Here is a 26,058-nt window from a genome sequence, read left to right on the forward strand (position 1 = left end):
CCCTAACCCACAGGTCAGTCAGTCAGTTAGCTGGTCAAGGTCACAGATCTTACACCCCCTGCACCAGTTATTAAATTCCTGGTTTTAAGCCATCAACTACATTTCAAACTACAGTCAGTTATTTCATAAACGCCTATTATTGGTTCCATAGGGAAAGAGGCAGGAGAGTGCTGAAAGAAAGAGCAAATCTATCACCACTGTGCAAGAATAACCCAAAAATCAAGGCCTAGTGACAGTAAGTCAGCAAAGCCATCATTGTATAAAAAGCCACGTGCAACATTTATTTTGTACATTTATTATAACCGAGCTTAGTTTGTGACCTAGTCCACAGGGGATCAGTTTTCTTGCCAGGGACTTTCATTCTCATATGAGAAATCATATTTTTTTAAATCTTTCCAGGTAAACCAAGGAAGATTTAATCAAATTTTTTAAATCTACCTTAATTTACTGAGAAAGATTTAAACTTACATCAAGAATGATGATAAACATATTGTATATCTTTATAAATAGAAGTAGATGCCCCTAAAATTAATCTTCAAAAAAGTTACCCAGCAAAGCATTAGTGACCAGGAATAAGTGGATAAGCTATCCATTGCTCCAAAATACATGAACTTGGAACTAATATGAAATGAATCTGATGAATGTAAAAGCAAACCTACACACCTGTGACAGAAGAAGGCATATTCGCGGTCTGTTGTGGGATCCTTGATTACAACATCATCAAGAAACCAGCCATTTCCTAAACACAGATTAAAAGAAAGAAAAGTGTAAATATGTATGGCCTAGGTATTACTTGAAGTTTTGGAAAGATGTCCTGGCTTCCAAATATATGTGAAGGCTTTATGTATTGTAAAGCTTTAATACTTCAAATAAAGCAAAATATAAGAAAAGCTATAAGAAGCATTTAAAAATATTTCTTATACATGTAACAAAAGCACAACATGTTTTTAGGTTTCATGTTTTATGATATCTACCTCAATACTATTTTCCAAGAAGTTTGAAAACAGACCAATTCAACAATTTCTCTTGATTTCATAAACTGTATTTATATCCCTGGACCTAAGATCTTCCAAAAAATTATACCTAATGAGCTAGCAATACTTTGTATTTCTAAAACATACACATAAAGTTAATTAAAGTTCAAATTTGAATCAAGTATATATTTTGCTAATCCAGAAAATGAACTTTTAGATACTCTGTTGAAGCACACAGACTGAGCCGGTATACATGAAGACAGTCATTTCCTTTTAAATATTTGATTTTATATTAATTTGAAAACTGGAGTTAGTTAAGATATAATTTAATTTTACTTATAGATAAAATGGAATATTTTAACCAGTCACAGTAGTTTCCTCTATACAAAAGAGTCAGCTCAAAATCTATACTCTTCAAATATCCTTGAGTTTGAGTTAATAACTAATAACTAGAGGATGAAACATTTTTTTAGTGTTTATTTTTGAGAAAGACAGAGACAGAGACAGAGCGTGAGCAGAGGAGGGGCAGAGCGAGAGGGAGACACAGAATCCGAAGCAGGCTCCAGGCTCCGAGCTGTCAGCACAGAGCCTGATGTGGGGCTTGAACTCACAGAGTTGTGGGATCACGACCGGAGTCAAAGTCGGACGCCTAACCAAGTTGAGCCACCAAATGCCCCTAGGATGAAACTCTTTTAACAAAGCATTCAAGGGCCTTCATTGCCTGGCTTCTGCTTACTCTTTAACTTCATCCCATATTATATACTCCCATCATGGAACCATGCCAAATTGCTCATAGTTCCCAGATCAGCATGCATCAAAACCACCAGGAGGGATTAGAAAAACACAGATTGCTGGGCCTCACACCAAGTTTCTGATGCAGTAGCCCTGCGATTAGCAACCTAAGGTGACTAACTGTCCCAGTCTGCCCTGGAAAGAGGGGTTTCCCAGGATGTTCCTATACTGGGAAACAGTGTTTCCACTAAACATTAAACAGTGTTTAGTTTCAGTGCTAAAACCAGGAGAATCCCAGGCAAACCAGAATTATTGGTCATCACATAAAAGAAACCAAGAATGGAATTTTTAATGAGATCCCAGGCAATGCTGATGATCCAGGAACCACTTTGAAAACCACTGCCATAGATAATGGATATTCATAATTTACACATGGTGCTCCATCACCCATGCCATTGCGTATGCCTAAAATGCCATCCCCAAAATGCTTTATTTCACTTTTTTATTTAAAAAAACAGAATTACTTGTCTCCTTTAAGGAAAATTAAAATGTTACCAGAATTCTGAAATGGGTTTTAAGAGCTACTGAGGAGTCTCTAAAGAAAACTCTTGGAGATGACAAGATACTGATTTTTAAAATACTTTGTAAGTTAATAGGTTTAATTAATAATCAGTATAAATATATTTTTTAATGTTGGTTTATTTTTGAGAGAATAAGAGAGAGCATGAGTTGAGGACAGACAGAGAGAGAGAGGGAGACACAGAATTGGAAGCAGGCTCCAGGCTCCGAGCTGTCAGCACACAGCCCAACGCAAGGCTTGAACCCACAAACTATGAGATCACGACCTGAGCCAAAGTCAGACACTTAACCGATTAAGCCACCCAGATACCCCAATTAGTAATTTAAAAAGTTTAAAAGTACCTATATAAAAGTTTAAAAGTACCTATATAAAAACATAGTATCTCCAAGAACAGTCAAGTGGAGGCAAGATCAGCTGAAAGACAATGTAAACGTGAAATAAATATCACTGTAATTCACTGAAATTTAGGAGTGGTTTTCTGTACACCATACACTAGACTTGTGGGTTAATTAAAATTTTACAAAATTAGAGAAGAAAAAAGGTTAAACTTCAAATATTATATTTCTTTGTATAACACTAAAGATTTACTTTTTGGCCATTTTTTCCAAGTTCTTTATATGATGAGTGGTTTTTTAGTGTATCCTTTTGGAAATAATGTTATGAGACTCCGAGTGCTATTTAATCTTCTTTTTAGCAGGCTGCACCCTCCACCCCCATTGATGTGCAGCATAAGCTTTACGTGTGTGCACACATTCAACTTCTGACCCAACAGGTCTAAGTGGGCACTGACTCACTGCAGACACCTAGGTAAACGCTGACTTCCTCCTCCTGCCCACTGATACCTTCCCCATAAAAGTAAGGCATTTGCTGTGTCACTGACTCTGAGGACAGTAATATCCCTGGTGTGACCCTCTGTTTCCGTAGAGAGGGGAAGCATGAGGCTCAGTCACACCCTTTGCTGCTGCAGAGTAAGGACAGAAGCTCACAAAAAGGAAGGAGAGGCCGAAGAGCACCAACTAGGCCCAACCCCACCACCCTGCTCTGCCTTGCTGGTGCGGACAGGAGTATAAGCTTAGGTCACTGGGCCTCACTGATGACTAGGGCACAGGGGGAACAGAATGTCATCCACTCCTACCTCATTCCACCTCCTGATGCTAGGTAGGGATGGACACTCAGACACAACGAGAATTCACTGACACCAGGGGTGGGAGACAGTGGAGTGCTGACTAGCCCCAGCTTGCACTGCTTTCTCCTATTTGCAAATGACAGAGCTGTCTATGGATAAAATTCCAAACAATCTACAAATAATAATAATAATAATGAATGATAATAATAATAATAAATCCCAGAAGTAAAAAGTGAGTTGAGTGACATCTTGGATACAAGACAAATCACCACACAAAAATAAATCGCATTTCTGTATACTAACAATGAACAAATGGAAACTGAAATTCAGACACGATGCCACTTAAAATCACTGTAGAGATTAAATATTTAGGATAAACTTAACAAAACATGTACAGAATTTTTATGCTGAAAATTTTTATTTTTTTTTCAACGTTTATTTTTGGGAGAGAGACAGAGCATGAATGGGGGAGGGGCAGAGAGAGAGGGAGACACAGAATCGGAAACAGGCTCCAGGCTCTGAGCCATCAGCCCAGAGCCTGACGCGGGGCTCGAACTCACGGACAGCGAGATCGTGACCTGGCTGAAGTCGGACGCTTAACCCACTGCGCCACCCAGGCGCCCCTGTATGCTGAAAATTTTTAAATGCTGAGGAAAGAAATCAAAGAATGCTTAAACAAATGAAGAGATATACCCATACTACATTCATGGATTGGAAGTCCCAATATAGTGAAAGCATCAATTCTTGCCAAATTAATTTCTAGGTTTGATATAATTCCCTTCAAAACCCAAGCAAGTTTTCTTGTAGATATGGATAAACTTTTCTAAAACTTATATAGAAAAGGAAAGGTCTTAAAATAGCTAAAACAATCTTTAAAATATTAAAATAGGAGAAATTACTGTAACTGATGTTAAGGCCTATTAAATAGCTGTCAAGATAGTATGGTATTGGCAGGACAGACACACATATCAACAGAACAGAGAATCCAGAAATAATCCCACATAAACATGCCCAATTGCTTTATGACAAAGGTATAAAAACAATTCAGTGGACGCAGGATAAATTTTAAACAAATTGTGTTGGAGTAACTGGACTTTCATAGCTAAAATAAATTAACTTCAACCTACATCTTACACTTTATACAAAATCACAAAATAAATCATAGAATTAAAAATGAAATGTAAAACTATAAAGCTAGAAATAAATAAGGAAAAAAAAGTTTGTGTATAGGACTATTCAAAGAGTTCTTCAACTTAACCCCCAAATTATAATCCATAAAAAAAAGAATAAACTGGGCCTTATCAAGACTAAAAATTTGTTCTGCAAATGGCCTTATAAGAAGGTGGAGTGACAAGCTACAAACTGAGAAAAAATATTTGCAAACCATAAATCCAAAGGACCAGTATCTACAATATATATACAAAAAAAAAACTTTTAAATTTTAACACTAAAAAAAAATCCATTACAAAATAGATAAACAACATAAAGACATTTCACCAAAGAGGATATAAGCACATAAAAATATGCTCAACATTATCTTTATAAAAATACAAATTAAAATGAAACTGGTAAGTCACTACACACCCATCAGAATGGCACAGGGGGAAAAAAAGGCAGCAAAAACACCCAATACCAACACGGATGCTGAGAAAATGGATCACACATATACTGCTGGTGTGAATATAGAATGGTATTGCCACTATGAAAGTTTGCCAATTTATTACTAAACTAAACATGCAATTCCATATGACCCAATCAACTGCATTCTTGGGCACTGATCGCAGAGAAATGAAAAGTCATGTTCACATAAAAATCTGTACACATACACAGTCATGGCAATTTTATTCATCACAGCTCCAAACTGGAAGCAACCTAGATGTTCTTCAATGGGTGAATGGTTAAACTGAGGGAAAGCCGTTCCATGGAACACTACTCGGCAATAAAAAGGAACAAACTGCTGACACATAACATACACCTCGAATGAATCTCTAGGAAACTATACAGAGTAAAAGAGCCAATCCCAACAGAATGCATAACACATGATTTCATTACTATAACTGTCTTGAAATGAGAAATTATAGGTATGTGGCACAGATTAGTGGTTGCTGAGGGTTAAGAACGGGAAATGTAAGGAAGAAACTGAGGAAGACAAGTGGATGTGGCTACAAAAATGAGACATGACAGGTCATTGTAGTCATAGCACTCTTCTTTGTCTTGACTGTATAAATATCAATATGCTAATAACGATGGTGTAGTATACCTTTGCAAGATGTTACCACTGAGGAGAACCGGGTAAAGGACACAGAGAATCTCTCTGTATTATTTTGTATAACTACATGTCAATCTATAATTATCTCAAAATAAAAAATTTAAATCATCCCCATCTCTCCCCAACTCTCTTATTTCTTCACTTGTGATGCTCCACTTGGTTTTGGAGTAAACAATGAGGTATCCCCTTACACCAGTTAGAATGGCTAAAATCAAAATGACAAGAAAAAACAAGTGTTGCCAAGGATGTGGAGAAAAACGAACCCTCGTGCACTGTTGGTGAGAATGTAAACTGGTGCAGCCACTATGGAAAACAGTGCAGAAGTTCCTCAAAAAGTTAAAAATAGAAATACCATACAATGTAATAATTCCACTACTAGATATTTACACAAAGAACATTAAAACATCCATTTGAAAAGATATATGCACCCCTATTGTTCACAGCACTATTTACAATAGCCAAGATATGGAACTAACCTAAGTGTATATCAATACACAAATGGATAAGGAAAATGTGGTATGTATATGTACGTACACACACACACACACACACACACACACACACACACACACACAGGAATATTATACAGCCATAAAAAAGGACAAGATTGTGCCATTTGAGACAACATGAATGGATCTAGAGAGTATTATGCTAAGTGAAATAAGTCAGACTGAGAAGACAAATACCGTATTATTCTACTCATAAGTGGAATTCAAAAAATGAATAAAACAAAAAGCAGAATCAGACCTATATGTACAGAAAACAAACTGGTCATTACCAGAAGGAGTGTATTGGGCTAAATGGGTGAAGAAGAGAGGAGGTAACAGGCTTCCAGTTATGGAACGAATATGTCACAGGAAAGAAGACACAGTATAAGGAATATAGTCAATGATAGTGATATAATGGGATAGATATGGTAGTTTTGCTTGTGGTGAACATAGTATAATCTATAACTTGTCAAATCACCATGTTGTATACCTGAAACTAATATAACACTGTGTCAATTATACTAAAAAAATGTTTTAATTAAAAATGTAGTTTATAATTAACTATTTTAACTTTGTTTTCTGAATAATAAAAATTTATTTTGAGTCATTTTGAATTGCTTTTTTAATATCCATTGATCATTTTTCTAGTGACATTCACGAAACTGCCTAGTAACACTCACTAAAGTATGTTTAAAAATTATCCTCATGCATTTTAATGTGAGAGTCTTCCTTGTTAATCTATTTCAAAATGCTACAGTCTATTAAATCCTTTAAATTTTTCCAAGTTAGTAACATTGTAATTTTAACAGATTTATTGAGAAATAATTTACATACATAACGGTCACCTGTTTAAATGAGTTCTGAGGTTGTGTGGTTGGTAATATATCTATAGTTGTCATATCATAACCCAAATTCAGTACCATTTCATCAACCCCAAAGGAAAGTCTGTAGCTATTCACTACCACTACCAACCATCCATCCCCTCCCCTCTGCTAGACTTAGGCAACCACTAATCTACTTCCTCATTTTAAGAAGATCTGCCCATTGTGAAGATTTCACACAAACGGAATCATGTAATATGTGGCCTTTTGTGACTAGCTTATTTCAGATAGAAATAGAAAAAGGACGTCAGCTATCTAATGATTTACTTTAGGTTAATTGTACTACCTGAGTCTGTGATGGCTCTTAATCAAAATCAGTAGGTGTATCTGTATTATTATCCCCATCTCTCCCCAACTCACTTATTTCCTCATTTGATTTTGGAGTAAACCATAGTCTTTCTATAAGACACCATTGCAGCAGATTCTCTCCATTGTAGTCTTAGATCTTATGTAAAATGAATCTCACAGCAGATTGTTTTTGCTAACCAAATGGACAGACCTGGTGCACTTTGGCTCATCAAACAAAATTCTCAACTCCTTCTACAGCCAACGCACCAGAGACACAGCTAGGACCTAAACTAAATATATGGAAGCACGAAACCTTCACCTCCCTCACCAATAACTAACTAACTAACTAACTAACTAAATAAATAAATAAATAAATAAATAAATAAAAACTTCTAAAACAAAACAAAAACAAAAACACCCCACACATAATGCTACTGCAGTATCAACACCAAGAAATGGATTACAAAACTAGCTGAGATCAATCACTGGTAACTAATCTGTAAAGAACAAATAGGTTCACTTAATCTGAAACAGGACCTATAAATCACACTTTCTTGGCTAGAACTTCTATTACCTCTCTATATGGTTTTCAGACAAGGCAAGTCTAATAAGTCAGATGGGAATATACTGTTTATTGTTGATGCTAATTATTACATATAAATATTACATATATATTAAATATATATTTTTTGCTGCCACTCTAAGATCTTTTATATCTTGTATTTTCTATTTAAGAAAACAAGACTCAAGTTATCATATATTGATTTAATTCCTAGTCACTTTATAAATTCTATTTATTTTTTTTTTATTTTCAGTTGATACTCCTCGCATTTTAATGGACATGTCTATCACCTGTAGGCAATAATTCTGCCTTCTCCTTTCTGAAATTATAATTGTTTTAGAAAACATATTATAATGCTTTCCAAGAATGCCTATATTCATAATGAGGACATCTTTGTTGTTCCACTTCATTGAATTCCATTGTTTATTAAGTAATTGTCTTGAGTTACATTATTTTAAAATATTTTTTCTGTTCCAAATTTTCAAAGAACTTTTAATAATAGTATTATTGGGCTGTTAACAATTTTTCTACTTTACCCTTCTGAAGTGATGTTATTTAATTAATAGATTTTCTAATGAACTATCTTTCAAATTTTGGGCATGAACCCTATTTAGTTGTTATGTATTATTCTTTTATTATACTTCTTGATTCATTTTGTACACATTTAACTTAGGATATCCTCACATACATTTATCAGTAAGGTTGAACTACAACTGTTCTTCTGGAGAATGAACACCATGGGACACAGGACATGGCGTAACTACGAAAATCCTCAGGAGCAACATGTCACTTTTATTAGAATATGTAGAGGAAAGGGAAATGAGAAATTTAACTGTCTAATTAAAATACTGTCTTAGTCTGCTTGGACTGCTATAGCAAAATACCACAACTTGGCTAGCTTATAAACAACAGAAATTAATTTCTCATAGTTCTGGAGGCTGGGTAGTCCAAGATCAAGACACCAGCATAGCCACCTGATGAGGGCTCTCTTCGTGGTTTACAGCTAGCGCCTTCTTGCTGTGTCCTCACAAGGTGAAAGGCACTAGGGTTCTCTCTCTAGAGCCACTTTTATAAGAGCATTCCTAAAGGCTCCACCTCCCCCAGGCTCCACCTACTAATATCATTGCGTAAGGCCTTAAGATTTCAACATTTTAACGGGGAGGGGGGTCACAAACATTCAAACCACAGCAAATATTTTTAAACAAATGTGGAAAAATTATGAAATAAAAATATTTGCTTACATTTACATTATAAAACATGAATATGGTAAACAAAAAGAATTCTTTTAGAATAGATCCCCTGAGGTCTGCAGGCATTCTTGCCCATACTGGGAACGTAACAGAGGATAATGCAAGAAGCATTAAATCATAGTTCTATATTCTGTACATTTTCAGGTTTCAGTATCATTAAGTCTGCACACAAGTTTCCAATTCCATAATCTGGAACATTTTATATAGCACTGAAAATGTCTGCTGCATGGACATTTCAGAGAAAGTGCTGATAAATCCAAATAGAAACACAGGTGTTGGAAAGAGATTAGCCTTCTAAAAAAATTTATTATTATTGATTACCATTATTTTCTACTTTTTCTTTGGTCAATATTGAGTCAAATCTGCTTCTTGGGTAATTCATAATTTCTTAGGCTACATTTCTTGAGTCAATTTGTCTTAAATAATCATCCAGTTCATGCGGAGCTTCAAATTTATTTATCCAAAACTACATAATAGTCTCAAAACTTTTATCCAATATGTGTTTGTATTGTATTCACTATATCTTATTTTGACATGTATTTTCTTCACATTTTCATTGCACTTCTCAGTGTCATCTTCCTATGTGAGTGCTCATATTTTTTTTCCCATAGAAATCCATTCATATACATGACATCAATTCTGTTTTACTATTTTCAGTCTTTGATTTCTATTTTTGTCTTCATATTTTCTTTCTCTCATTTTTCTCGATTTTTCTTTCTTGCATACCTTATTTTTTCCCTGACTTGATTATCGAGAGATAATTGACTTGGAATATTGTGCAAATTTAAGGTAAACAGCCTATTGACTTAAAACATATATATATACGTATATATATATATATATATTGACTTAAAACATATATATATATATATATACGTATATATACACATATATATACGTATATACATATACGTATACATATATATATACACGTATATACATGTATATATATATTGCTAAATATATATATATTGCTAATATATATATATATAGCTAAATAATTACCAACATAAAGTTGGTTAACACATCCTTCACATCACACACATACATTTTTTGTTATTGTTATGGTGAGAATATTTAAAATCTAGTCTCAGAGAAACTTCCAATTATATAACACAGTATTATTAACTAGAGTTACCATATTAGATCCCCAGGACTTACTCCTCTTATAACTGGAAGTTTGTGCCCTTTGATCAACATCTCTTTTTCCCCACCACCCAGCCCCTAGGAACTACCAATCTACTCTTTCTATGACTTCAGCTTTTTTATATTCCACATATAAGTGAGATCATACAGTATTTGTCTTTCTCTGCCATTTTTCACTCAGCATAATGTCCTCAAAGTTTGTTCACATTGTCACAAATGGCAGGATTTTCTTTTTAGGGCAGAATAATATTCACTGTATATATTGACCACAACTCTTTACCTATTTATTCATCTGCTGATGGACACATAGGTGGTATCCATGTATTTATTGGCTATTGTGAATAATGCTGCAATAAAGATAGGAGTATATCTATGTTTATGAGATCATAAATTCATTTCCTTTGGATATATACTCAGAAGTGGGATTGCTGGATCATATGGTAGTTCTATTTTCATTTTGTGAGGAACTTCTACACTGCTTTCCATAATACCTATACCGATTTAACATTTTCATAACAGTGCATAAAGGTCCCCTATACATCCTTTCCAGCCTTCTAACAGGTGTAAGGTAGTATCTCAGCATGGTTTTGATTTGCATTTCCCTGATGATTACTGATGCTGAGCACCTTTTCATGTACTTGTTGCCCATCTGTGTGACTTCTCTGGAAAAGTGGCTTTTCAGATCTTCTGCCCATTCTTTAACTGCATTCTTTGGGTTGGGGGACAGGGTTTTGGATGTTTGTGTTTTTGTTTTCTTGCTATTAAGTTATACAAGTTCTCTGTATATTTTAGATATTAACCACTTAGCAAATATATGATTTACAAATATTTTCTTCCATTCTGTAGGTTGTCTTTTTTCTTTCTTTTTTTTTTTGATGATTTCCGTAACTGTGCAGAAGCTTATTTTGATGTTGTCTACTTGTTTATTTTTGCATTGGATGCCTTTGCTTTTGGTGTCAAATCTAAAAACTCTTTGCCAAGAATGATGTCAAGGAGCTTAAGACCTATATTTTCTTCTAGAAGTTTTATAGTCTCAGGTCTTACATTCAGGTATTTAATCCATTTTGAGTTAACTTTTGGTGGGGGGTGTAACACAGTGCTGCAGTTTTATTCCTCTGCATGTGGCAGTCCAATTTTCCCAAAACCATTTACTGAAGAAACTATCCTTTCCACATTGTACATTCTTGCCTCTTTGTTGTAAATTAGTTAAACATATAAGTGTGGGTTTATTGCTGGGCTCTCTATTCTGTTTCATGTATGTCAACACCATAATTTTTTGATTACTAGAGTTTTGTATTATAGTTTAAAATCAGGAAGTGTGATGTTCTTTCTCAAGATTACTTGGTTCTTTATTCTTTCTTAAGATTACTTTGGCTATTCAGAGTCTTTCATGCTTCCAAACAAGCTTTAGGATTCTTTGTTCTACTCTGTAAAAAATGCCATTGTAATTTTCATAGAGATTGCACTGAATCTGTAGACTGTTTTGAATAGTGTGAACACTTTAACATTAACAGTATGGACAATTAATTCTTCCAATCCATGAACATAGACTATCTTTCCATTTATTTGTGTCCTCTTCAATTTCTTTCAATGTCTTATGATTTTCAGCACACAGGTCGTTCACCTCATTGATCAAATTAATTCCTAGATATTTTATTCTTTCTGATGCAAATGTAAATGAGATTTTTTTTTTAATTTCCCTTTCTGAAAGCTTCTTTTTTTAATGTTTATTTGAGAGAGACAGAATGTGAGCAGGGATGGGGGAGGGGCGGAGAGAGAGGGAGACCTAGAACTCAAAGCGAGCTGCAAGTTCCACACTGTCAGCACACAGCCCGACTGAGGGCTCAAACTCACATACTGTGAGATCATGACCTGAGCCAAAGTCGGACACTTAACCGACTGAGCCACCCAGGTGTGCCAGAAAGTTTCTTATTAGTTGTACAGAAATGCAACAGAATTTCATATATGGATTTCATATCCTGCTACTTTACTGAATTTATCAGTTAACAAATTTTTCGTGGAGTGTTTTGTGGTTTCTATATATAGCATTATGTTATCTGCAGATAATGACATTTTATTTCTTCCCTTCCAATTTAGATGCCTTTTATTTATTTTCCTGCCTAGTTGATCTGGCTACGACTTTTAATACTTGTTGAATAAAAGTGGTGAAAGTAGATTTTTTTCAGGTATCTCCATTAATTTAATAAGTATTAATTAGTACATCTCCACATTAACTGCACATATTTTCTGTGGGTGCCTGAGTGGCTCAGTTAGTTGAATGTCCCACTCTTGATTTCAGCGTGGGTCATGATCCCAGGGTCATGGGATCAAGCCCCACGTCAGGCTACATGCTAAGCATGGAGCCTGCTTAAGGTTCTCTCTTTCTCTGTCTCTCTTCCTCTGCCCCTCTTCCTTGCTCACACTCTCACTCTCTCTAAAATAAAAAATTAAAAATTAATAAAAAATAAAGAAGAAAACACTGTCTATATTAAGCATTATACACATACATCACTTTACCATGCTTCACTTTTTATTATGTTTCACAGATACTACGCTTTTTATAAATTAAAGGTTTGTGGCAACCCCACATTGGGCAAGTCTCCTGGCACCATTTTTCCAACAGTTTTTGCACATTTTTTGTCTCTGTGTAACATTTTGATAATTCTCACAATATTTCAAATTTTTATTATTACTGTATTTGTTACGGTGATATCTTATCAGTGATTTTTTACGTTTACTGTAATTATTTTGGAGTACTATTAACCATGCCCATATCACATGACACATTTGATAAAGGTGTGTGTTCTGTTCCACCAACTGACCATTCCTCTATCTCTCTCCCTCTCCTTGGGCAGCCTCCCTATTCCCTGAGATACACAACCCTGAAATTAGGCCAATGAATAACTGTACAACAGCCTCTAAGTGTTCAAATAAAAGGAAAAGTCAGCATCTCTCACTTTCAATCAAAAGCTAGAAATGACTAACCTTAGTGAGGAAGGTATGTCCAAAGCCAAGACAGGCCCAAAGCTAGGCCTCTTGCAGCCAAACAGCCAAGTTGTGAAGGCAAAGGAAAAGTTCTTGAAGGACATTACAAGTGTTACTCCAGTGAACACATAAATGACAGATAAGAGAGCAAAGAGCCTTATGGCTTACGTGAAGAAAGTTTTAGTAGTCTAGATAAAAAGATCAAACCAGCAGCAAGATTCTCTTAAAGCAGAGCCTAATCCAGAGCAATCCTAATCCTAACTCTCTTCAATTCTGTGAAGCTGAGAGAGGTGAGGAAGCTGCAGAAGCAGAGTCTGAAGCATGAGGTTTAAGGAAAGAAGCTGTTGGCATGACACAGAAGTGCGAGGTGAAGCAGCAAGTAGTGATGCGAAAGCTGCACCAAGTTATACAGAGGACCAGGCTAAGACCATCAATGAAGATGGCTACACCAGAGATTGCGGTGCAGATCAAACAGCCTTATACTGAAAGAAGATGCCATTTAGGACTTTCACAGCTAGAGAGGAGGTGTCAATGCCAGGCTCAGAGCTCCAAAGGGCAGGCTGACTTTCCTGTTAGGGGCTAATATGGCTGGTGACTTTAAGCTGAAGCAAATTCTCATTTACTATTCTGAAAATTCTAGGGCCCTTCACAATTGTGTTCAATCTATTCCACCTGTGCTCTAGAAATGGCACAACAAAGCCTGGATGACAGCACATTTGTATGTCACAGGGTTTACGGAATTTTTTTTTAACCCCACTGTTGAGACCTACTGCTCAGAAAAAGATTCCCTCGAAAATATTACTGCCCCTTGGCAATGTCCCTGGTCACCCAAGAGCCCTGATGGAGATGTACAATGAGATTAATGTTGTTTTCATGCCAACTAAAACAACATCCATTCTGCAGCCATGAACCAAGGGGCAATTTCAACTTGTAAGTCTTATTACTTTATTTTTTTTACATGTTTTGCATATATTTTAATCACATTTGCATGTTATTTTAATCAAAATAAGAATATTTCATTTTACTTACAGTTTTCTAACAATTCTTTTTGTTTCTGAGATGTTGACTTTTATCATTTTTAATGCATTTATTGATATGATCATAACATTTTTTTCTTTAAACACTTTTTTAATTTTAAAAAATTGTTTTACAGTATTAAGGAATTACTCATTTTTATTTTTATTATTTTAAAAATACATGTCCTAAGGCTCTAGCTGCCATAGATAATGATTCCTCTGAAAATCTGGGCAAAGTAAATGGGAAACCTTCTGGAAAGGATTCACCATTCTAGATGCCATTAAGAGCACTTGTAATTCATGGGAAGAGGTCAAAATATCAGCATTAATAGGAGTTTGGAAGAAACTGATTCCAATCCTCGTGGATGACTTTGAAGGAGGGGTTCAAGACTTCAGTGGAGGGAGTAAATGCAGATGTGGTGGGAAGAGCAAGAGAACTAGAACTAGAAGTAGAGCCTGAAGGCAAGACTGAACTGTTGCAATATCACGACAAAACTTTCACAGATGAGGAGATGCTTTTTGTGGATGAGCAAAGCAAGTGGTTTCTTGAGATGGAATCTACTCCTGGTGAGGATGCTGTCAAGACTGGTGAAATGACTACCAAGGATTTAGAATATTACATAAAGTTAGTTGATAAAGCAGCAACAGGATTTGAAAGAACTGGCTTCGATTTTGAAAGAAGTTCTACTGGGGGTAAAATGCTATCTCACAGCATTGCATCCTACAGAGAAATCATTTGTGACAGAGTCAACTGATGTGGCAAACTTCCTTGTCTTACTTTTTTCAATTGTCAGGGCTGCCCCAGCCTTCAGCAGCCATCAACAGCAGCCTCATCAGCAGCCTGATTAGTCAGCGGCCATCAACACTGAGACAAGACCCTATACCAGCAAAAAATATTACAACTCACTGAAAGCTCAGATAACACCTAGCATTTTTTCGCAATAAAGTATTGCTTAATTAAGGTACACATATTTTTTAGACATAATGCTGCTGTACACTTAAAAGACCACATACTTTTTACAGGCACTAGGAACCCAAAACATTCGTTTGATTCACGTTACTGTGATAGTCACGTGATTGCAGCAGTCTGAAGATTGCACTGTCTCCAACTCACACCTGTACTTCCTCAAAAAGAATTCACCCATCCATTTTAGATAATTTCTTAAGCAACTTCCTCAAAAACATTGCGTTGCTTCCACTACACAGAGATTAGGAAGTTAGAGAAGCAAACCCACGGGGCACCTGGGTGGCTCAGTCGGTTAAGCGTCTGACTTTGGTTCAGGTCACGATCTCACAGTTTGTGGGTCCCAGCCCCGCGTCCGGCTCTGTGCTGACAGCTCAGAGCCTGGAGCCTGCTTCAGATTCTGTGTCTCCCTCTCTCTCTGCCCCCCCCCACTCGCACTCTGTGTCTCTCTCAAAAACTAAATAATAAACATTAAAAAAAATTAAAAAAAAAAACCTACTGCCGCACACCCAAAAGAGCATAATACAATTTCAACACGCTTTGTGATAACTTAAGTCTCACATAAAAAGAAGCATAGCAGTTTGTAAACATGCAATACACATATTCATACAGTGTAGTTTACAGTCTTAACAGAAGGAAGAATTATATTCACATAATGTAGGGTACTTAAACAAATATGTCTTTGTTTTGGTGCGTTACCCTTCCAACATTTCTTCCTGTGGGTAAACTTCTCTCTGCTACAAAATGCTACCACATTTTTGAAAAATTTTATCATTTTTAATCAAATAATATCTTTTTATTCTACAGAGGCTCCCTCTGAGATGTTATTCAAAGAACTGGAAGTTAAGAAAATTATGAGACCATTTGATTACTAGTAAATTTTAACCAGTGAGATCTTCACCCTTGATTATGACAAGAAACAGTATTTTATCAAGTTACTCAACAAGTGTTGCCAAATTTCACTGCAACATAAGTCTACTAGAATTTATTAAGTAACTTCAGTGTTCTTCACCTCTTAAAAACAAAGGACTCTAGGGGTATCTGGGTGGCTCAGTCAGGTAAGCACCAGACTTCGGCTCAGATCATGATCTCATGGTTCGTGGGCTTGAGCCCTGCGTCAGGCTCCGTGCTGATGGCTCAGAGCCTAGAGTCTGCTTTGGATTCTGTGTCTCCCTCCCTTTCTGCCCCTCCCCTGCTCGCACTCGGTCTCTCCCTCTTAAAAATAAACATTAAAAAAATTTTCTTTAAAACAAATCACTCTCTGAAGGAGATTCTAATTAAGACTTTCTGAGAGACAAAATTTGTAATAGCCATAGTGAAATAGTAGTTTGAGACTATTTCAGAAAGTATCCTTAGCATGTTATTACTTCTTGAATTATAAAACGGATGTAAGTTAAAAATAACAGTATTTTTAAGCTGTAGTCAAGACAGTATGGATTTGGCACACAGACACCTAGATCAATAGAACAGAATAAAAAATCCAGAAATGGACCCACAACTATATGGTCTAGTCATCTTCAACAAAGCAGGAAATATCCAATAGAAAAAAGACAGTCTCTTCAACAAATGGTGTTAGTAAAAGTGGATGGTGACAGAATGAAACTGGGCCACTTTCTTACATCAGATACAAAAATATATTCAAAATGGATGAAAGACATAAACTGAAACAGGAAACCATCAAAATCCTAAAGGAGCATCAAAATCCTAGTCCTTGGCACAGAAATTTCTTACTAGACATGTCACAAACCTGATTACTGGGACCTCATTAAGATAAAAAGCTTCTGCACAGTGAAGGAAACAATCAACAAAACTAAATGGCAGCCTATGGAATGGGAGAAGATATCTGCAAATGACGTATCTGATCTGATCATACAGATCCAAAATCTATAAAGAATTTATCGAACTCAACACCCAAAAAACAAACAACCCAGTTAAGAAATGGGCAGAAGACATGAATAGACACTTTTCTTTTTTTTAATATTCATGTTTATTTTTGAGAGAGAGAACATGAGCAGGGGAGGGGCAGAAAGAGGGAGACAAAGGATCCAAAGTGGGCTCTGCGCACTGACAGTACAAGCCCAACGTGGGACTCAAATTCACGAACCGCAAGATCAAGAGCTGAGGCGAAATCAGGAACTCAACCAACTGAGCTACCCAGGTGCCCCAAAAGACACTTTTCCAAAGAAGACATCCAGATGGCTAACAGACACAGGAAAATATGCTCCACATCACTCATCATCAGGGAAATACAAACCAAAACCACAATGAGATACCATCTCACACCTGTCAGAATGGCTAAAATTAACAACACAGGAAACAACAGATGTTGGCGAGGAGGCAGAGAAAGGGGAACCTTCTTGCACTGCTGGTGGGAATGTAAACTGATGCAGCCACTCTGGAGAACAGTATGGAGGTGTCTTAAAAAACTAAAAATAGGGGAATATCCTACAACCTGACAATTGCACTATTAGGTATTTACCCAAAGGATACAAAAATATAGATTTGAAGGGGTACATGCATCCCAATGTTTACAGCAGCATTATCAACAATAGCCAAACTATGGAGAGAGCCTAAATGTCCACTGACTAACGAATGGATAAAGAATATGTGGGGTGCATGTGTGTGTGTGTGCGCGCATGTGCACGCACACACATATAAATGCAATGGAGTATTACTCATCCATCAAAAAGAATGAAATCTTGCCATTAGTAATGATGTGGATGGAGCCAAAATATTTTATTTAGCATAAATAAATAATAACAGTTAAATCAATCAGAGAAAGATAAATACCATATGACTTCACTCATATGTGGAATTTAAGAAACAAAACAGGTGAACATATGGGAAGGGTGGGGGGAAGAGAAGAAAAGGAAACAAACCCTAACAGACTCTTAACCATAGAGAACAAAATGAGGGTTGCTGCAGGGGAGACGCGTGAAGGGATGGGTTAGATGGGTGCTGGGTATTAAGGAGGGCACCTGTGATGAGCACTGGGTGTTGAATCAGTGAATTCCACTCCTGAAACCAATATAGCACTGTACATTAACTAACTAAAATTTAAATAAAAACAAATACAGTAACAACTACACCTTAACCACCTGCGGTCAGGGACTTGGTAGATACTGAAGTTCTATTTTCCTACAGAATTAGCACCACACTATACAGCCAAATATCCAAGGTGGTAGAACGGAGATGGACATATGGAGGAGACACTTTTCCATTCCTAAAACAAGGACAGCAATTTGCATGTACCAAAGACTTGAGAAAGGTTGGCTGAATGAATCCAAGGGAAGTAGCCAAATGTAGTAAAGAGGTAAATGCTGGCGACTTCTAATCCTTTTTAGCCTACCAATTTCCATCACCACCAACTCCCACAAGTGCTCTTAGATAAATACCGCTGACCGTAAAAATAAAGAGGTGGAGAGGAGTGAAAGGAGCAAGATTATAAGAGGAGTTTTTAGTTTCCTTCTTACAATATACATACAGAAAATGCGGAAATGAAAGAAAATGGACTAATCTTACAAAACAACATATTGAATTGGTATTTAAAATGTGATTCAAATCAAAATATGGGACCAGAAACTACCTCTGAAGACTATCCATCCCAATATCGGGGTGGTGCTCCTGAACCTTTAACTTTTAAATCGTACAGCTGAAGCATAAAGTTGTTTGTTGTACACAACAAATATTTGGAGTAAGTCTGTTAGTGTTTCTCTACGAAGAACTCTTTGTAAACTTGTTTTGTTATTTAGTGTGGAACCTCTACTTGAACAATTGTGAACTGTACAAACTCATGGAGCTTCTGCTCTTAGTGGGTTTCTTACTTTTGTGTGGAATCTCATATACTGCACTGTCCTGTAAAGATTAAATCCCACACTTTTCTTTAAAAAATAAAAATAAAATTAAGAAATAAAATGTAATTTAAGAAATTCTAGTGACTATCTATTGACAATTCACTGTCAAATGTATACTGCTTTGCCATTCATAAACAACCTCACAGAATCCTCACAATAACCATATGAGGTATTCATCTCATTTTACAGAGGATGAACGGAAACTCAGAGAGGTCAAGGGATTCGCTCAAGATCAAAAAATCAACAAATGACAGGGCCCAAATTCAAATCTACATTGCTGGCTAACATTCTAATATTCTCTTCATTATGTCACAGCAACGGTATATCGGTTACTTAGATTCCATTTAGATAAACTAAGAAAATCAGAATTTGGAGGAAAAAAAGACAGGACTTTCAACTAAAATTAGGAAGCAAAGTGTTGTCCCAAACTTGTTAGGATTTAAAATCATCTTGCTAGCTCTTGGTAGACTAAAGGGCAGGCATTCCACGTTGGTCACCCTTGTATTTACTACAGAAAGTATTCAGCACAGTACTTTGCACATAGCAGATCCACCAAAAATATTTACAATATTGGATCAGCTGACCTGTAAGTGTTAGCTTGGGCACACGAACACGTCCTATTCACGTCGTTCTAGAGCACAGTCTAACAAATCGGCCTTAGAGCCATCTGACTCCTGGCAGAAGTGTAATGCTACAACATAGTGTTGACTATGGACTGGGCCCAGATTATAAAATTAGCCATCAACTGAAAGAAAATAAACTGCAAAAGATTTGAGTCTTGTCAAAATATAAACAAATTACATCCAGGAGAGAAGACAACACTATAGGTATGTTTTTACTGTCTGAGAACAGTAGCCGCATTTTTAATTTATCAATCTTATTCACCGTTCTTTTTGTTTTCACAGACTATATGAATGCAACCTCCTTTGAACCAGCTTTTTCACCTTGCTGATTCTCTCACTAATTATTTAAACACACTTTCAGCATATTCGTAAGAAAACTTTGTCTAGACACTTTGAAAATCATGCATTGCTACCTTTTAGTAAAAGAGTTTACCCTCTTATTTGATGCTTTTTAATTTTTGATCCTTTTTGTGGTATGCACACTTTAGTACTTCTATCTTTTGGTAAAGACTCTGTTTGTCTTATGGTTCTCTTTATTCACAGCAACAGAAAATGTACTTATTGGGAAGATGTAGGTCATCTCACAGAACTGATGGGAAGACGGAGGAAGAAGCATAAGCAAAGTGGCAGCGGAAAACACAGCTGAGAACCTGCTACCGACACAGCCTCCTTAACATGTGACATGCGCCTGCTGGCACTAATGCTGACACCCCATGGACTGTCACTGCCGGCAGGCACCGCTGCTCGGCCCACAAGTACCATCCCAGAGCTAGAATGCGGCCACGTGCCACAGTACGTGAGTCCCACATTCTGCCACCATTCATGCATCACTCCTTCCAGCATTCTAGGCAGAGCATCCACTTGGACAAGCCTATGGCATTAAAAAAAAGGCACACCTACTTAAAATTTAAAGAACATTTGGGTTCAGTACTTTAATTTCAGATAGCCAATACTTAAAGATGAATTTATTATAAGTTTCCTACAATTATTATCCAAATTTGTACAGAGTTGTACGTGACTAGAAAGGAATCAAACCTTACATATCTACTAATGTAAGCTCTTACCCGGGCCAAGTCCATCATGGCCTATGACAATCTTATATAGATCCCCAAGGTGCACAGCTTCTAGGGAGAAGGTGTCAGTCTGTAACAAATCAAAAAAAGGATAACTATATCTGGATTATGAGTCTGATTTGTTACAAGATTATAAATTAAGATACACTAAAAATTGTGAAAAGAATCAGGTGCAGTTAGTAAACACACAAATCTAATTTAACTATTTAAAGATAAAACAATATTAACTTGTAGAACCTATCCCCCACACGTCTTTTTGTTGCCAATATTTCATTAGGAAAACACAAATTTGGGGACTCTCTACACATACAGGTTTCAAATAATAATAATATAAAAGTAATAATTATAAAATATACTAAAAGTTGTCATTCCTTTGAATACAACCAACTCTTACCTGTCCCAGGATGGAATTTTTTAACAATGTTTATGGACCATTGACAAATATAATGTTTCTACAGTGATTTTAGGATATTGATACAAATATTATTGGAAATCTATAACATGTATCTGAAGTCCCAATGGGCTGCTACAATAAAAATTATTCATGTTTGTGCTCTAAAGGTTTACATATTCAGAACATGGATACAAGTAAGGAGTACAGAGTTCTTTTGATAAAATCTAAGATAATTACATATAGGTTAAAATGCAAGAAAAATATATGATGCAGCATATCAGTTGAAAATAACCCAGAAACAAAAAATAACGTTTTCATTAGATAGTAAGTTATACATATTGAAATATTTTCACACTAAAATTTTACTTTATCCTTAGAAGTCATTCTCTAAGAAAGTTGTTATCTAACAGTAAACCTCATTTAACATTATAAAAGTAGATTTAAAAATCAGACAATAGGAAATGACTTCACCAAGATGAGGGACTAGAGAAAACCAAGCCCTCCCTCCCCAATGGAGATACCATTTTAACAATGACAATAACAGAATACTTCTGTGCAAATCCTGGATACCAGATGGGAAGCTTCAGTACCCACTCCAATGCATAATAAAAAAGGGACTCCATCAAGAGGTAGGAAAGTTTGTGACTTCTTGCATGCTCATAGCCTTCCCCTTACTTGGCATAGTGCATTATAACAGGGCGGAAACCTTCATACCCTGTATCCTCTTGGGACAGAAACAAAAGAGTAGACAAAGCATACAAAACTCTGGCTTCCCTGAGGGCTGCCCAGAGAACCGATTCTCTCTCACTTAACTCAAGTACTAATGGCAGCAGACTTTGGAAGTCAATGAAAACAGAGAAGAGTACTGTGGCATGTCAGAGCTACAAAGGTTGTGAAGTATAGCAGGATGGAGTGCAAGAGAATATGAGCACAGGAGGAGGAAAAAGAGCAAGCAGCTTAGGAAAATTAAGAGTTAAAAACAGGTAAACAAGCCCAAAAAAGATACAGTCCAAAAAAGCATGAGAGTCCGTGGAAATTCAGCCAGGCTCATGGGTGAGGGTCTTCCCTTCACAATGCAGTCCATTAAGACTAGGTAAGATAGTTTTTCAAATGCCAAATCTCAAGAAAAGGTCACAGGGCATGTAAAGAGGGAAACATAGCCCAGTCAAAAGAACAAAACAAATTCCAGAAACCAAACAAAGAAATAAAGATCTCTGAAAGTTTTTTTATTTCAAGTTTTTATTTAAATTCTAGTTAGTTAACAAATTTTACATACGAGTAAAATCATATGATATTTGTCTTTCTCTGAAAGACTTGTTTCACTTAGCATAATATATTGACAACTCCATCCACGTCATTACAAATGGCAAGATTTCATTCTTTTTGATGGCTGAATAATACTCCATCATATATACGTGTCCATCAGTTGATGGATATTTGGTCTCTCTCCATAGTCTGGCTATTGTTGATAATGCTTCCATAAACATTGGGGTGTATATACCCCTTCAGATAAGTACTTTTGTATCCTTTTGGTAAATACCTAATAGTACAATTGCGGAGTCTCAGGGTACTTCCATTTTTAAAATTTTCAGAAACCTCCATACTGTTTTCCAGAGTGGCTGCATCAGGTTGCATGCCTACCAACAGTGCAAGACGGTTCCCCTTTCGCCACATTCTTGCCAACATCTGTTGCTTTCTGTGTTGTTAACTGTAGTCATTCTGACAAGTGTGAGGTGGTATCTCATCGTGGTTTTGATTTGTATTTCCCTGATGACCAGCAATGTTGAGCATCTTTGCATGTGTCTATTACCATCTGGATGTCTTCTTTGGAAAAGCATCCGTTTGTCTTCTGCCTATTTCTTACCTGTATTATTTGTTTTTTGGGTGTCGAGTTTGGTAACTTCTTTACAGATGATGGATACTAACCCTTTATCAGATATGTATTTTGCAAATACCTTCTCCCATTCCGTAGGCTGCCTTTTAGTTTTATTGATTGTTCCCTTCACTGTGTAGAAGCTTTTTACCTTGATGAAGTTCCAATAGTTTGCGTTTGCTTTTGTTTCCCTTGCCTTCGGCGGCATGTCTAGTAAGAAGTTGCTCTGGCCGAGGTCAACTGCTGCCTGGATTTTGATAGTTTCCTGTCTCACATTTACGTCTTTCATTAATTTTGAATATATTTTTGTGTATGGTGTAAGAAAGTGGTCCAGTTTCATTCTCCTGCATGTTGCTTTCCAGTTCTCCCGGCACCATTGGTTGAAGAGACTGTCTTTCTTCCATCGGATATTCCTTTCTGGTTTGTCGAAGATTAGTTGACCATATAGTTGTGGATCCATTTCTGGGATTTCTATTCTTGCTATTTGCAAATCTTGCCATTTGCAGCAACGTGGGTGGAGGTATAGTATATTATACCAAGCAAAACGAGTCAGTCAAAGAAAGACAAATATCATATGATCTCACTCATACACAGAATTAAAAACAAAACAGATGACTATAGGGGAAGAGAAAAAGGGAGAGAGGAAGGCAAACCATAACAGACTCTTAACTATAGAGAACAAACAGTGTTGAGGGGAGATTGGTGGGGGAAATTGGCTAAATGGAGGATGAGAATTAAGGAGGGCACTTGTTGTGATGAGCACCAATGATGAGCACAAACTACATTCTACTCCTAAAACTAAAAAGAAAAAAAAATTACTTTATGATTCCAATTATTTGAGATATCTACAGTAGTCAAATTTATAGAAACAAAAATTAGAATGGTGGTTTCCAAGGGCTGAGGGGAAGGATAAATATGGAATTGTTTAATGAGTACAGAGTTTCAGTTCTACAGGATGAAAACTTTTCTGGAGATCTACTGTGCAACAATGTGAATACATTTACTACTAGTGAACTGTGAACTTAAAAACAGTTAAGATGGTAACTTTTATTTATTTTTTACCACATGTAAAAAAAAATCAAAGGACTTTATCACTTACTTGTCCTCTTAAAAAACTGAAGGAGCTCTTTGATCGAAACAGTTGTCTGGATCCTGAATCTCCCTTTTCCCCATAGACAGAAATGTAGACATTTGCTACTGTTCCAGCGTTCCAAAGCTCACCTGTTGCCACGTGCACTTCGTATACTGTCACTGGCAAGAAAAGAAAAATAAACTTCATATGCCAAGAATTATTCATATGAGAGAAAAATTACTTCCACCTAATGTAGAGTTCAGTTCCAGTTAAAATGCAGTAACACGCCGTATGCAGTCCTTCCCACTGAAAACAGCTATAAACTCTTGACAAATGCAAGAAGCAGCCATATGAAGATGCTGAAGAGTAAAACGTAGCAGGAGGATTCAGGAAGAAGACCAGAATTTGATGTACCAAGTGAGAGTATGTTTGTCATTTTTTGCCCTCTGGCATCTCCCATCCTGGACTCAGTTCACCAAAAACCTGGAAATAAGCACTGGAGTTCAGACGAAGAAATCCAGGAGAGCCCTCGTGCTCAGGCTTAACACACAGGAAAGAAAGTTCCTAAGACACACAGACAGTAGAGATTTTGCACTATTTGATTTTCTCTTTCATTCTTTCATTCTCTCACATGCCAGTGCTTGAGCACAGCAGCACACAGGAAGCAACACTCTGCGGGAGAACTTTTGCCTGTTCAGAAGATCTGGGCTTCAGCAGAGGGAGGCCAAATTCCACTGCTTTCTTTGCTTTCTGTCCTACCAGTGCATGGCCCTGGACATAGGAAGACTGCATAAATGCACATCCAAACAGGAAAACTAAAATACCAGCTAACCACCCAAAACTAGAAGCCAGGGAACTCGAAAGTACCAAAGAGCGTCATGGAAGAAAAGCAAACCCCGAAAGCTCTTTATTAACTCTCAGGCTCACACCTAAGCTAAAGATGCATGACCCTGATCCTATCCTCTTCAGCGTCCCAGAGACCTTGAGATCTAAACTAACAGATAAACCTCCACCTAGGACCCAGATTCACCAGTGAATAGCATACATATAGGGCAGATATGAATAGCACTACAAAGGCTTTTAAAACTAAACTGACATTGGAACCACAGCCCACAGAACAGGTGGAAACTAACCAGGGGGTCAACGGCCTGTCAAGGCAAAAATATAAACATTCTCCATAGGATTTAAACGGCACCCAGGAGGGGCCAAGATGGCAGAGCTGCATGGAAGGTGTTTTTGGCTCTCTCGTCCCTGAAACGCAGCTAGATCAACACCAACCAATCTTGCACACCTAGAAAACTGATTTGAGGATTCACACAACAATCAGCACAACTTGAACCACAGAACTCAGCAGGTACGCAGCATGGAGAAGTGAACTGGGGGAGAGAAAAGCCACAGAGGGCAGGGAAGTGTTTTTGCTTGCAGAGAGAGGACGGAGATGGGGGGAGAGTACAGGAAAAGCATTCCCCCCTTGAAAACAGCTGGAGAGAAAGAGAAAGACTGGAAAGAGCCTCAAGGGACTGAGGAAAAAAGGGAGAAAGGAAAAGGGAGAGGGCTTAAATTCTTAACATTAAGATGCTACAAACAGGAGAATGCAGAGTCTGAAACTCTGCAGCTCGACACCTGCCAGAGCTCTGGTGGGAAGGGGAAATCCCCAGGAGCAGATAGAAGGATCTGAGGGGTCCACAGGCCACATGAGGAGAGGCAGTTCCCCTGCTGGAAGGACATTTGGTAGAGGCCGTGTGGCCTCCCCACAAGCAAAAGGGCCCAGCAGACCCCAGAGAACAGCCACGTTCACTGGTGTTGGAACAAGGATGTTAAGGGTGAAGCCTGGTGCCAGAAGTGTGTTGTGATTCACCATAACCCCTGGAATGCCGCTGCCATACAACTGCATGAAATTGTTCTGGG

The 26,058-nt window shown here is 37.0% G+C and overlaps 1 protein-coding gene across 1 annotated transcript in view; it reads right to left on the reverse strand.

Moving 5' to 3' along the window:
* The window catches only part of RP1 (RP1 axonemal microtubule associated), a 198,362-nt gene that overhangs the window by 60,793 nt on the left and 111,511 nt on the right, over positions 1 to 26,058 (reverse strand). Inside the window, exons 7-9 of the mRNA XM_053208184.1 lie at positions 24,178 to 24,329; positions 20,803 to 20,881; positions 664 to 739 (exon numbers count right to left, since the gene is read on the reverse strand). Of these exons, the coding sequence (XP_053064159.1) occupies positions 664 to 739; positions 20,803 to 20,881; positions 24,178 to 24,329 (307 nt within the window). The remainder of the gene's footprint in view (positions 1 to 663; positions 740 to 20,802; positions 20,882 to 24,177; positions 24,330 to 26,058) is intronic.

This window comes from Acinonyx jubatus, chromosome F2, assembly GCF_027475565.1.
Source record: "Acinonyx jubatus isolate Ajub_Pintada_27869175 chromosome F2, VMU_Ajub_asm_v1.0, whole genome shotgun sequence".
Lineage (NCBI taxonomy): Eukaryota > Metazoa > Chordata > Mammalia > Carnivora > Felidae > Acinonyx > Acinonyx jubatus.